The 13,588-nt window shown below is 41.3% G+C and overlaps 1 protein-coding gene across 4 annotated transcripts in view; it reads left to right on the top strand.

The window, feature by feature from the left end:
- The window catches only part of astn1 (astrotactin 1), a 411,265-nt gene that overhangs the window by 142,563 nt on the left and 255,114 nt on the right, over positions 1 to 13,588 (top strand). For 3 of the 4 annotated variants that reach the window (XM_066680749.1, XM_066680747.1, XM_066680746.1), the window contains 2 exons: positions 4,941 to 5,090; positions 11,097 to 11,243. In XM_066680749.1, coding sequence (XP_066536846.1) covers positions 4,941 to 5,090; positions 11,097 to 11,243 — 297 coding nt within the window. The remainder of the gene's footprint in view (positions 1 to 4,940; positions 5,091 to 11,096; positions 11,244 to 13,588) is intronic. The other variant, XM_066680748.1, reaches the window with a different exon arrangement.

The raw sequence follows: 13,588 nt of genomic DNA, 5'->3' as shown, positions 1-13,588 counted from the left end.
TACTGACTGGAGCTACATCACTCCAGAGAACACAGTTCCACTGCTCCATAGTCCAAAGCTGTGAGGATGTTAAACCACTCTAGCCCAACATTGCGTGGTGACTGCTTTTGTACTGTGCAAAAGATTTAGGCACCTGAGAAAATGAGATTTAAAAAAAAAAACTGTTTATCTGAGCAATAGGGAATTATTTGCTCAAAGTAAGAAAAAAAAAACTCATTAGAACGAAGACTAATAACTTTATTACAGTAAATAGGGATATTCTATATGCTTTATAACATTAAATCAGGTGTGCTGTTGATTTAACAAATCCATACAATCTAGGAGAAAATCTGGAATTTTAATGAAAACAAGTTGCAAACAATGACAAGATCCAGGACACAAAGGAAAATAAGAAAGACACACTACTGATCAAAACATAACTAAACTGATAAAGATCAATAAGTAAATGTAGAATAATACAATAATGAAAGGAAACATCATTACAATGGACTAGAGAGCTATGAGCTAGAGACAGAGCCAAACACTGAGGATAAACACTCAGGCTATACATAGACACTAAACACTGAGGTTATACACAGAGACTAAATATAGAAGCTAAACACTGAGGCTATACATAGAGGCTAAACACTCAGGCTATACATAGAGACTAAACACTGAGGCTATACATAGAGGCTAAACACTCAGGCTATACATAGAGGCTAAACACTCAGGCTATACATAGAGGCTAAACACTCAGGCTATACATAGAGGCTAAACACTGAGGCTATACATAGAGGCTAAACACTCAGGCTATACATAGAGGCTAAACACTCAGGCTATACATAGAGACTAAACACTGAGGCTATACATAGAGGCTAAACACTGAGGCTATACATAGAGGCTAAACACTGAGGTTGTACACAGAGACTAAACATAGAAGCTTAACACTGAGGTTGTACACAGAGACTAAACACAGATGCAAAACACTGAGGCTATATATAGAGGCTAAACACTGAGGCTATACATAGAGGCTAAACACTGAGGCTATACATAGAGGCTAAACACTGAGGTTGTACACAGAGACTAAACATAGAAGCTTAACACTGAGGTTGTACACAGAGACTAAACACAGATGCAAAACACTGAGGCTATATATAGAGGCTAAACACAGAAACTAAACACTGAGGCTATATATAGAGGCTAAACACAGAAACTAAACACCGAGGCTTAACACAGTGGCTAACATTGAAGCTAAACAACAAGAGATGCTAAACACTAACACAGTGAATCTAAACAAAGCTAGCCTCCTTCAACACCACTGGGGCCAAAACTGACTAGTGACGGACCACATGAGAGAACACAGTTAAGTGCACACATGACATGAGGAACCCCTGTAGTCTGAGGGAAGCACAAGGAGGACAAGGGCATATGCAGAAAAGCACGTGGCGAACAAACCAACAAACAAAACATAAACACAAGTCAAAGAAGACTCTTCACATATCCCTTTACTGTATTTGGTTTTGTATTTGTTGTAATTATATATAATATTACACAAGCACAAAGGGCTAAAGTATTTTATATATAATAAATAAATATTACAGTGCTGTAAGGTTCATCCCATTTTGTTTCACTCACTGAGCTACTGAAAAAGCATAGGTGTGAAACCAGAAAAAAAATTGTAAACAGTGACTGTGTGTCAAAACGGAACTAGAATGATCAGACTCCAGATGGAAATAAAATTATTAAAGTAGCTCAGGGTTTGGTAAAAACCACAGGGGTGTGTATGGGGATGAGATTAACATCACCAGTGTTGATGAACGTGGTGAAAAGTAGATAATTAAGGAGAGAGGAGGAGAGGATGGAAAACACAGAAATTACCAAAAATAAAATCACTCAGGAATGCCTCCGATGAAATTAGCTCAGTACGGTGTGTAAATTAAAGCTAAATCTCGTGAGCATGTGGTTTATTTGTGATTTTAATGAGAATCGGAAAGTCTAGTTTAACGGCAGTAAAGAGACTTCCGCCTGAAGTTGAACATTAAATGAAGAGGCGCTTATTCCTCCAGCTTAGTCTTGTTTATTTGAATCACTCCTTGAGTAGCAGCACTTTTACTTTATTAAAGGACGCCATTTAGCCGTCTGCGATGGGCCCGTTGTTCCCGGGGGGTGGGGGTTGTTGGGGGTTTCTAGCTCTTCCCATTTGCTCTGAATATTAATCAGGTTGAATAAACAAACTGATTGCCAATTAGACAAAGACCAGCCGTGCTGTCACACCATCATTTCTGGTTACGTTCTCACTCAAACCCAGGCAACACAATGTGTTTGTGTACGTGCATATGTGTAGGGAATAACAGTGGGTTTATTTCTTGGGCTCCCTTGTTAATTTTCTGCTTATTTAGCGAAAGCCAGGAATTTATCAGACTGTTTATTGGTTGCTTGTCGCTCCAGATTAAAAAAAAAAAAGATTAAACAAATAAATAATAAATAAATAAATGTTGCTAGATTTAGAATTCCAGCGTTCCATCTCCAGTGCCATTCAAGGCCAAATGAATATTTCATTTTTCTGTATGATTTGTTTAATGTGTGGAGTGATTTTATGCATTTTTATTAAGAGGAAAAAAAAAAAAAAACCCTTCAGCTTTTCTGTTGTCAACCCCACTGCAGAGTTTAGCTCCAGCGCCGATCTTAACACACATCATTTGGATTTATAATCCTCTTTGGGAACACTGGAGATCTGGAAGTCATCGTTCACAAAGCAGCACAGCACCTGCTTAAGCCTTTCTTGACAACGGACATAAACCTAAACATCTGTAAATACGTATTCTAAAGACCGTTTTCATCATAACACTCGCCCAAGCTGCTTCAGTTTCATAAAAGCTGTTTATGTAGATCCTCAGGGCTCTATTTTAATGTCAGTAAACTCTCTTAATAATAATAATACAGCTGCACTTAATAATAATGTCCTACAGTGCGGGTTCAGTTTGGTCACTGGGTCATTTGGTGAACGAGAAGGTTGTGCCAGCGACACAGTGGCACCATTAAAATCCTCCCGTTATCTTGGAGCTAATTTTGGCTTAAAAATGCATGAGCCTCTGCCACATCAGACCTGGTCTAAACGCAAGTGTAGCTCCATATTTCTGTCAGAACAGTGTCTCAACATTGCCCACTAAAATAAATACCCTAATTACTAATGAAATACAGTGTTCATATGGAAAGTGTTATTAACGGTTATTTTGTGAATGTTAAACAATCATACCTGTTTTTTTTTTTTTGTTTTTTTCAGCGTGTGATGGGATTTGTGACAAATTAAACACAAATATTGTTCAGTTTATTTATAGTTTGAAGTTGCATTTGAGATGTTACTATGGTTACATTATTGTTAATTGTGATGAAGATAATATAAATACGTACATAGTTGTCACTTGTTTTCGGCACCTACACAGAGGCCCTGAGAAAACTCTCCTTTGAAAGGGATTGAGAAGAGTCTCATTGGATTCTCAAGCGCGCACCGCCATCTTACGACTTATTTCCGTGTCTGGGTCGTGCCCACCAAAATGGAGGCATCCTCCATTTTGTGTCAGGTGTTGCCTCGTGATCAATGACCTAGTTCTGTAAACTGATCAAATTTACATAAGACATTTATTTATTTATTTATTTTACCGATGCACAAGGTCTAACATTTCAAGCCCAAAACTAGAATAAAATTCACTTGAATGAAAACCTGAGAATCTAAACCAGTTTAAATTTTAATGTTTTTTCTTTTTCTTTCTTTTTTTTTAAATATATAACAATGGTTTGTTTAGGATTTTGAACAAAGTTTGAAACGATTTTGAACTTGATTTTAGGATCAAAATCAGACTTCTCTGGGCAAGTCAACAGTAAAAGGCGGTAGATATTTCATGGTAGACATCCCACCCTGAGTACACACACCCACATGTAGACACAGCGGAGATTATAAGTTTATTGAAGTTCAGAATGAGGCAGTTAAATATGGATGCAGATCAGTACAGTGACACACAGAAACATAAGATGTAACTATAGATGTAATGGTTATAGTATTTTTTTTTATAGAGGATGTCTGTTTTTTATTTCCAGAACTGAATTTAAAAAGATCTCCTACCAAGAGTACCAACACTACTGTTTTGCCACAAACCAGTTACTGTGTTAGGGGTCTTGCCCAGAGTATCTCTGCCCAAGTAAGGAACTGAACCCCGTCGTTAGTGTCTGATTATTGAGAGCTTTTATCGTTCCATATCCCCATTAGAATTTCTAAACTGTGCTGGAGCTAAGCCAGAGTTAAAGCTGATGCACAAGGGACAGAGCTGGACTTACACTTTAGATCCAAACGTCTGTGGACACCTGCTTCTCCAACATTTATTTTGAAACAAACACTTTTAATTATGTTTGTCCCACTTTTCTGCAGCAGCAGCTTCTACACTCTCAGAAAAATCATCATTGGGACATAATTATAACATGTTCTGTAATAATTGTAGATTTTTTTTGTTGTTTCATCTCCAGGACTTTTATTGTGTTCTTTTATTCTCCACAGTTGTATAATGAAATATTACAGAGATCCCCCTCTCCTTCTAGAGAACAGAGTGTAAAGAACCTATAGGGAACACAACTGGACTCTTAACACCACTGCTGTACCTTTAATGACTGTAATCTGCATGTACACTATCTTTTTTCTGAGAGGGTATGATCTGGGAATGATTTACACTAGCAGTGAGGATTTGATGGCATACATGAGATCATCAGTTAGGCTACTGAAGCATGATTAGGGTGATCCATGGCACTGTGCAAGGTCACAAGATTGTGTCCACAGTTGGGGGATCTCCAAATTCATGAACTCACTCAGCAGCTGTCTATAACATGTCTAGATTTATGATTTATTTAGTTTGTTTATTTTTTCATTTTTTTCTGTTTGATCCTGGGTGTGTGTGTGTGTGTGAACTCTACAGCGGGTTCAGCCTTCCTGAACCCGGACGGGGACTCGGGAACCGAGGCGGACAGCGAGCCGCAGCTCACCTTCTACACCGACCCCAACCGGAGCCGGCGGCGCAGCCGAGGAATCAGGAACGGAAACGTGAACCCGGCCTGGGGCTCCGGGGGTAAGAGGACCTCACCACTTCATCTGCCCCTCGCATGATCCCCATCGACGATGCCTGAGACCCTGCCCACTCTCTGTGTGTGTGTGTGTGTATGTGTGTGTGCATAAAGAACTTTGTTCCGTGTCTGAGCAAAGCTGTAGTTGTGATGAAGCTTGGTGCACAACTACATCGTAACTTCATTGTGATTAATGCAGAGGCATGTGACCAAGGACTGTCTGCATTTGTTCTTGTTGAATTTGTAATGTTTGTAAATGGTTTTGTCTGTGATTGGGGGAGGGAGGGGGGTATTTAAACCCTGTGTCCACTCTCTGTCCACTCTGTGAGACACTCCTACCTCATTGGTCCACCTTGTAGATGTAAAGTCAGAGACAGTAGCTCCTGAATGACTGAATGTCCACTAGCTGCCTTCAGTTTAACTTTAGAGCGACGTGAGACAGTGGGACATCCAAATCGTCCACTTTTGGAGAGCACGGTTTAATTGGGAGAAAATAGAAGACGCTGCAACTCTCGGCAGACGTTAAAGAGTGGAAAACGTTTGGACATGAGTGTCAGGAGGCCGGTCCAGTGGGAACCAACCCAAGATTTACAGCGACTCACTGAGCACACAGTAAACTGCCACTGTCACTGCAGCCTCTCACAGCTCCAGCGTCCAATTACCAACTCCCCAAACCCCGGGAACGTCAAAACGGCACCAGTGAGCCGCAGGAAGGACACCTTTAATTGGACTTATCTCTCAGACATCACCGCCTGTCTCACTGTTCCCCTCCCCTATTGTCTTTTCTCATTTTGTCACACGCAAACTGCAATTATGCTCCCGTGGATGTGTTTATTGAAGCCGAGGTGTTTATGGTGTGTGTGTGATGTTTGTATTTGTCATGTCTCAAGGTGTGCGCATGTATATTCACCTTCGAGTGATGTCAACCTGTGTGAACTGCTATTGCTTCATCAAAAGCTGAGTTTAGCAAAGAACACCAATCACAGAGTGCCCCCAAGCCAGGAGGACAAATCGGGTATATGCTTAAGATGAGATAGGTGAGGTTCGCCCTTACTTCTTTTTGAACGGTTATGAACACCTCACTGATGTAGAGCTGAAAGGATTAGTCGATGTAATCAGCTTAGATTCTGAATATTTTGAGAACTACAGTTCTGACGGCAAAAGAAAGACCCCCCCCCCCCCCCCCGACATTTGTTTTTTGTTTATTTTTTTCAGAATCTTTTAAGGTGGAAGGGTGTGTTTGAATAAGACACCAACTGTAGCTTGTTTGTTGCGGTCTGTAAGTTTTTATTCACTTTTTGAATTCCCACCGAAACCCATTTGTATCTCGAGCTGTTAAGTTTTTGTTGCACTTTCCCTCTGTGTTTATTTTCATGCAGGTAGCTCTCTCCTAAATTTTGAGTCAGTTCCACTTGAAGTAATTTAACTGAAACAGCAAGAATAAGTCGCTATTACAAGCCTATGATGCTTTTCATGCTTTTGAATGTCCGGAGGTCTCTCCACCATCCAAAAAGCTACAGATGCCATTTCTTGGCCATGTCTCAGCAGGCAATGGAGGGAGAGAACTCCTGAGTTTTCACTTAGTTAACTTCCCCTTTACTGAGACAGGGCTGGGTACAAACACTGGACCTTGTTCCAGCATGCGAACAGATCAGAGAGCTAGCAAACTGTGAGGTAACAATTTGGAATATAAGAAGACGTGTATTGGGTTAAAATCGTGAACGTAGCCTTTATGTTACACCTCCAGATACCTACTCTGTGTCTGTAGTGTGTTGCTAGGTCTAATTTAGTCCTGTAATAGTGACCGACACTAGACTGACTTGCTCACCTCTGCGTCCATCTACTTGCCTCTCATTCAATATCAGGTTTTATTTATTTACATCTGTTTGTAGCTGTGATTGTGATATTCGTGCTCCATAGATGTGTGGTGAATGCATATAGTCGCCTTTGAGTGATGTCACACAGAGTAAACTGTAATAGCCTGAGATCAAGACCTGACTGAATGGCACAGAGCTCTTTAAAAGCTTGGGTTCCTCCCCAGTGGCGGCTTGCTTTTCTAAGCTGTGTGTTTGTGGAGTGTAAAAGCAGGCCATGGTGTCAGTCCTCAGCTGCCACCTCAGAGAGAAAAGCTCAAAGCACCTCGCAGCTCTGCTTTTGATGTAAACACTACTTTTTTTTAATATTTATTTAAAAAAGCGTTTGGAGTTGGAGTTCGTGTCAAGGCCCACACTGGGACTGTCATAATGTTTTGGGTCAGAGCAGCAACAAAGCGCCAGCTCTCGTGGTTTAGTTTATACAGTGCCTTTGTAGTATCCAATGCCACTTTGCAATGCAGAAAATATAGCTATTATGAACAAATACCATCAGAAGACAAACAAAAGGAAATATTCTAAAAATGTTATAGTCCAAAGCCATAGAAACAAAGCCAAAATGATGCCTCATGCAGTGCCAGAGTGTAACCGTGTCTAATAATCATTTCTGCCAGGAACTTTTAGAGGCAGACATCTGGTTCCATTCACCACCACTGTCCACAGATATGACTTTTAGTTTCTGTAGGATGGATTGTTTCACATCAAACCGATCCCGCTCTCCATCCCTGTGTTTACTTATTAATTGTGTTATGTAGATATGTGTTCAAAAATGATTGGGGTTCTCCTGTTCGGATGTCAGTGTTGCCATTCTTCTTATGTGCTGTGTATTCTTTAATCTGTTGTGTTGATCCTTGTTGAAGCTGCTGGATTTCGTTTGTTCATTAGAAGTCCGTCCTCTCTTTCAGCTCGGTTTGAATGGGTTCCCATTCCTGTTTTGATGCTGGACCACTGCATGCGTCCCTAGGCCAAGAATGCACGCTGCCTTTGTGCTGTTTTGTTTCAGAGAATGCTAAAAATTAGTTGTGAAATGGAAAAGTAATTGGAGTATTTTGTTTCCAGGTAATAATGGTGCGGTCCGAAGCAATTTGTTCCTTGACTCATGCTTTCAAAACAAGTCCGAAGCCAATGGCACTGGAATAAGAAGAAACGCACCACAGAACACAGCGTCCTTTGAAATATACGGAATCATAAAAACCGTAGTTTATATATTAATGCATGAATGATTCCACTTCTATATCCTGTTTCTAGACCCCCATCTCAATCTCCACCAATGACCAGCCTCCACCTGGACGATGTGATGTCAGGCCGATCTGCGGTTTGGTAGAGAGGAGATGACAGGGAGTGTCTGAGGGTTATTGACAATGAGCCAGAGAGAGAGACCACAGGGGCAAATTTAACTGGACATTGGCATCACACACCGACTTTCTTCCAGGGATCTTTCGGGACCTCGGTTTTATGTCTCAGCTGAAGGACGGCACTGTTTATTGGGTTCCAGGTTCTGTGGCTGCTGACGAGGCTCATTGTTTCTCTGAGATGGTTGTGAGAATATTGTAAGCATTTATAAGCAGTTTACAAGGTATTTTCACATTTTCTTCCACATGCTTTAATCTGGAAACAGGTCAAATGCTCTGCTACTGGAATGAGACACTTTTATTGGGTAAAATCATGTAAAACACACAAGAAACATCCCAAAACAGGTGAAGAAATGAGAAATATTAGTAATTTTATAAAGTATAATGATTGCATTGTTTTTTAAATGAAAGTACACAGTGTGTGCATTAACGGTGCCAGTGGGTCTAAATATGCCCCCAGTCACCTCAGAGGCCAATGTGGATGTAGTTGATGCATAATCCCAGTAATTTAGGGCAGAATAATGATTAGTGAATCCTGTAGGCTATAAATACATCAGTTCTTTGTTTGTCGTTTTGCTCGAGTGTTGTTTTACACTTGTTTGTTGTTTTGCTGCTCCACTGATGAAAGTAGGGGTGGATTCCTTGTTCGAGTCCTGGTTCCTGTGGTTCATTCTCTTGTTCTGAGGGAGTTGTTCTTGCTGATGTCGTCTCTGTAAAGTTTACTCAGCACTAGCACCTGGAATTCTGTAAAGCTGCTTTGTGACAAAGCCCATTAGAATTAATTGTCTGTCTGTCTGTCTGTCTGTCTATCTATCTATCTATCTATCTATCTATCTATTATATACATTAGCCTTCCTTTGTTTTCTAATATCTAACATTGAAAAAACATTTTATACTTTGATGTCACAGCCCTAGTCACGGCAATTCAGTCATGACCTGCCAGCTCTGGAGATCAAAGCGGCAACCTTCCAGTTACACGCCCAGTTCCATAACCACCAGGCCGTCCCCTTGCCAGGTTTCCATTGTAAATATGAATATGTTCTCAATGACTTGCCCAGTTAAATACTAATAAAAACTAAATAAATAAATAAATACATATTAAAAATCTACGTAAATTCCTTAAATCCTATGTAACCAACTGTACTTAAAGCTGTGAGGGTCCAGCAGCAGTGAACTGTGGGAAGAAAGACCCAAGCCCGTTTAAAGCTGTGGTCACTATTCTGCTGGATCTGAGGCTCAGGCCCCACTCACTCTGACCATGGCCTTGACTTTATTACTGTGGGCTTTGGCATGTATGTTCCTCCAGGACCACATTGCAGCACAGAACCGGAGCACGCACAATAAAGTCCAAAATAGAGTGCAATACCTTCAAGGACAATCAATAAATACAGGGCCAATACTCATAGGACATAGTGTGGTTCTAATTATTAACCAGCGCACGGTACTGAGAAAGGTAAGGTGGTGCGTAGGAAGATGTAATTTGCTGATGATATAATGTCACATATTATGGGAACAGCACTCAGAGGTAGCAGCCAGAGCAGTAGAATGTATTATAGTTTAAAGGAATACTATAGATGTGGTACTTTTGCTCCAGGGCTCCCCCTACAGTTGCAGACTGTAACTTGCTTTTACCGCACAGTTTTGAAGCCAAGGCGGAGGGAGAGAAGGTGCAGGTGTTTTCCTATCCACCTCCAAAAGGTACATAGTGCAGTTTTTGCATGTGCTAAGCCTTGAATAGCAACAGCAGAGGCTCTATTCATTCCTATTCCAGCTCAATGGATATTGTTTTTACAGCAGAATTATTTGAAGCTGTGATTTTAAGGTAAAAATTTTACCTAGTGTCACTTTAATACAGTGCTCTAACAGCAAAAGACAAAAATAAATGTGCAAAGGTGTTAGAAGGAATGGTGTATGATATATAATAAGTACTGTCTCTTAATGTGATGTGCAATAATTGCATTCCAGAGTGGCATTGTGTGTGTGTGTGTGTGTGTGTGTGTGTGTGTGTGTGTGTGTGTGGGATCAAAGGTCTTTGTTACTTACATATGAAGTGTGATAATGTGTCATGCAAAATGTTGTTTGTTTTCCACTGTGCATTTTATCAAGAAGCAAGATTCATTCATTCATTCATTCATTCCCCACTTTGCACTGAAGTCTCTCCCCAGTTATCAGTGCCTTTTCCCCGATCGCACATAGGGGCATAGAGGGTGGGAGTGAGTGTGTGATTCCTTCAAACGCACAAGTCTGACCCACCACCTCTTTTCGATTGGAGGAGAATGTAAACCGCCCAGATCTGCCACAGCAGCAGAGAGACCCCTGTGCCAGGACTCTGTTGAGGCATCCCCTGGATTCATAACGAGGGGTAGTCACTGAGTGAACCCAGGTTGTCCCTCACATGGGCCCAGCACCTTCAGAGACACTCCAGTACATCCAGGCCACTAGGTGTCGGTATATGTGTTGTTTCATATTGTGAAGATGAGTTCATAAGATGATTTTCTCTTGTGAGGGGTTGCCTCCTACCTGTTTGTGTTTGTGTCTGTGTTTACTTAGTGTCATTTTTTATATTTTTGTTTTTTATCCTCTCCGTCTCCAGTGCATGAGAGTGGTGACCTTCAGAAGGTGGAACCTTATCTCCACCCTGTGCTCGAGCTGAACTTCAGAAGCTGCTTCCTTCGCTCCGATGCTCTTTTCATGCTTCAGCAGCTCAGACGAGGACTTGTTTGTAACTGTCTTAAAAAAGGAGTGAACTTCACAGTTTCTTCTCTCTCTCTCTCTTTCTCTCTCTCAGGTTCCCCCAGGAGCCCCATCAATAAGACGACTCTGACCCTGATCAGTGTGGTGAGCTGTGTGCTGGGTCTGGTTTACTCCTCCCACCTCTCCTGCGGCCTCAACGTCCGGGTCATCCTCCACGTCCCCGAGCACCTCATTGCAGACGGTAATTACACCGTTCCACCGTTCCACCGTTCCCTCCACCCCCGGGAGCAGAGGAAATGTCACACTCGCTCCCAATCTTCCCTCTGAGAATCAGAATCACATTTATGGCATTTGGCAGACCTCAGAAGTCGTGCCTTTTAGCAGCAGTGAATCTGCTCAGACATTGCTCAAAAGTTGCTCGATGATTTCTCTCGAGACTTAACTGGGACTCTCACGAGAGTCCTTAGGAGAAACACAGGCGGAAACGTAAGAGGCTTTAGTCCAGCATTAGTCCAGACTCGTTCTCTCAGGAGGAACATTTGAGCAGCAGAAGACACAAGATAAAGTTTTCATTGTCTTCTGTCTCACCTCAGTGTCGTACAGGAGACACTATGGAGATATTAGGTACACAACAGAGATATTAAAGGGGCAATCTGTAATATATTTACTGTATTAATTTATGTAATGATTCATAGGTACCATCAGAGATTAAGAAACTAAGTTGAAGTGCTGGTGTCTCTGAGAGCATTGCTGCTGCCAGGATATTCCTCTGTGAGTAGATTCATTCGAGAGTTTCAGCCTGAGATCCCGCCCTCTGTCCGATCACAGTAAAGTTTACACACCCCGGGTTGCCAAGTATGACACACAATAGCAGACACAAACACCACACTACAGCCATGGAAGCAAGCAAGCGAACAGAGATAATGTTAGATTAAAACCTTGACATCCTGCTAAAAGGCTTCATGACCAGAGACTGAGAGGAAATACTGGAGATGTGTTTGAAAGATAGAAGCAGCTTAGACCCCAGGACTGTAAGAGGAATGCAGATTTGGTTGTTTTCTTCAGAACAGAACAGTAAAGGTACAAGTATGATTAGATAACTGATTAACAGTGAAAACTCTTTGTTTCGTGTGTTTTAGACAAATAAAGTCAGTAACAAGGGCAGATTCAGCAGGTAAACTCCATTGTTTGTGTGTTTTAAACAAAGGGTAGAACAAGTGTTGTGCCTCAAAGCTAACTTTTCTCTTACATACAGTTGCCTATTTAAGGTGGAATGGGAAATCCGGACGAGAAGCTGGATGGCGGATAGCTCCAGTATTGGCTTTGTGAACTGACTAATGTAAAGCGGAACTAAACATTTGAGTATGAATATTGTGAATTAAAAAGCAAACATATGCCTCCTAATAGGACATTTAAGGTGGAAGGGAAGAATCACACACTCTCCACTCTTAAAGAAGGGAGTTAAATACCCTTTTTACCTGCTTGCTGTCAGTGATACTGAGTGCCCAGTAAGGGGACACAGCAATGTTAAGGAGGAACTACAGAGATATTAATGAGAAACTGCAGAGATATTGAGCAGGAACTAGAGTTACAGAGATATTAAGAAGGCACTACACAGATCTGAAGGGTCTCTACAAAGATCTTAAGGAGAGGTCTGTACTTGCGCCTTATTTATTAGTAATTTAAATTCGTCAAGGAGGGTCTAGTGTTAACCAGATAGTGCCTGGTGATTAGTTTCCTGTGAGCAGTTCATAAACAAACAAGCAAATCAGTTTGTTATTTTATTTTTATTTTTTTGTTTTTTCACATGACACGTAACACACTAAAGACATCCAGATGTTATAGATTTTACTGTTTGTAATAATAAATATAACTGAGCAGGTTTATTGATCGTAACACTAATGAATAGAAAGAGGGGAACAGATCCAGGAGACGCAGCTGAAGGGAGATGGATTCATGAGCAGCATCAAATAAACTATAATTTACAGTAGATTATGGAGTGATGTTTGTGTAAAGTAACGCAACAGCTGGGACCTGAGAGTATTTCTCTCTCTCACACACACACACACACACACACAGAACAACTACAACTACAAACACCATCCAGCCCCTTTTCCCCAAGAGCTCTTTGTGTGTGTTTTGGGCCGCGCTCGTGTTTGTGCTGGACCAGTTTGTTAATGAATTTTAATGTAGCACCTGCAGTTTACATCTACAAGCCAAGCTCGCTCTCTCTCTCTCTCTCTCTCTTATCCCTCCCCTATTTCTTTCTTTCTCATGCTATCCCTGCTTCCATTGCTGTGTCTATGCATCTCTTTTTTCTCTCTCTCCTGCTCTCATTCATTCTCTTCCATTTCTCTCTCTCTCTCATTGGCATTTCCAGTCAGAGAATGGAGTGGACGGCTGCCGATTCAGGGATATTCTGAGTTTGAGACCGAGCACATTAACATTCTCCTGGACGAACCTGCTTTAAAACAGAGCAGGATTTACTGCCCGCCTTCAGAATCTCCAGCCTCAGATCAGTTTAAGACGTGTCCATAAATGTCCCGGCGACATTAACCAGCCACACTTAATGTCACAGGACTTCGC

Source organism: Hoplias malabaricus, chromosome 9 (assembly GCF_029633855.1).
Source record: "Hoplias malabaricus isolate fHopMal1 chromosome 9, fHopMal1.hap1, whole genome shotgun sequence".
Taxonomy (NCBI): domain Eukaryota; kingdom Metazoa; phylum Chordata; class Actinopteri; order Characiformes; family Erythrinidae; genus Hoplias; species Hoplias malabaricus.
This window is presented reverse-complemented; position numbering and strand designations above follow the sequence as displayed.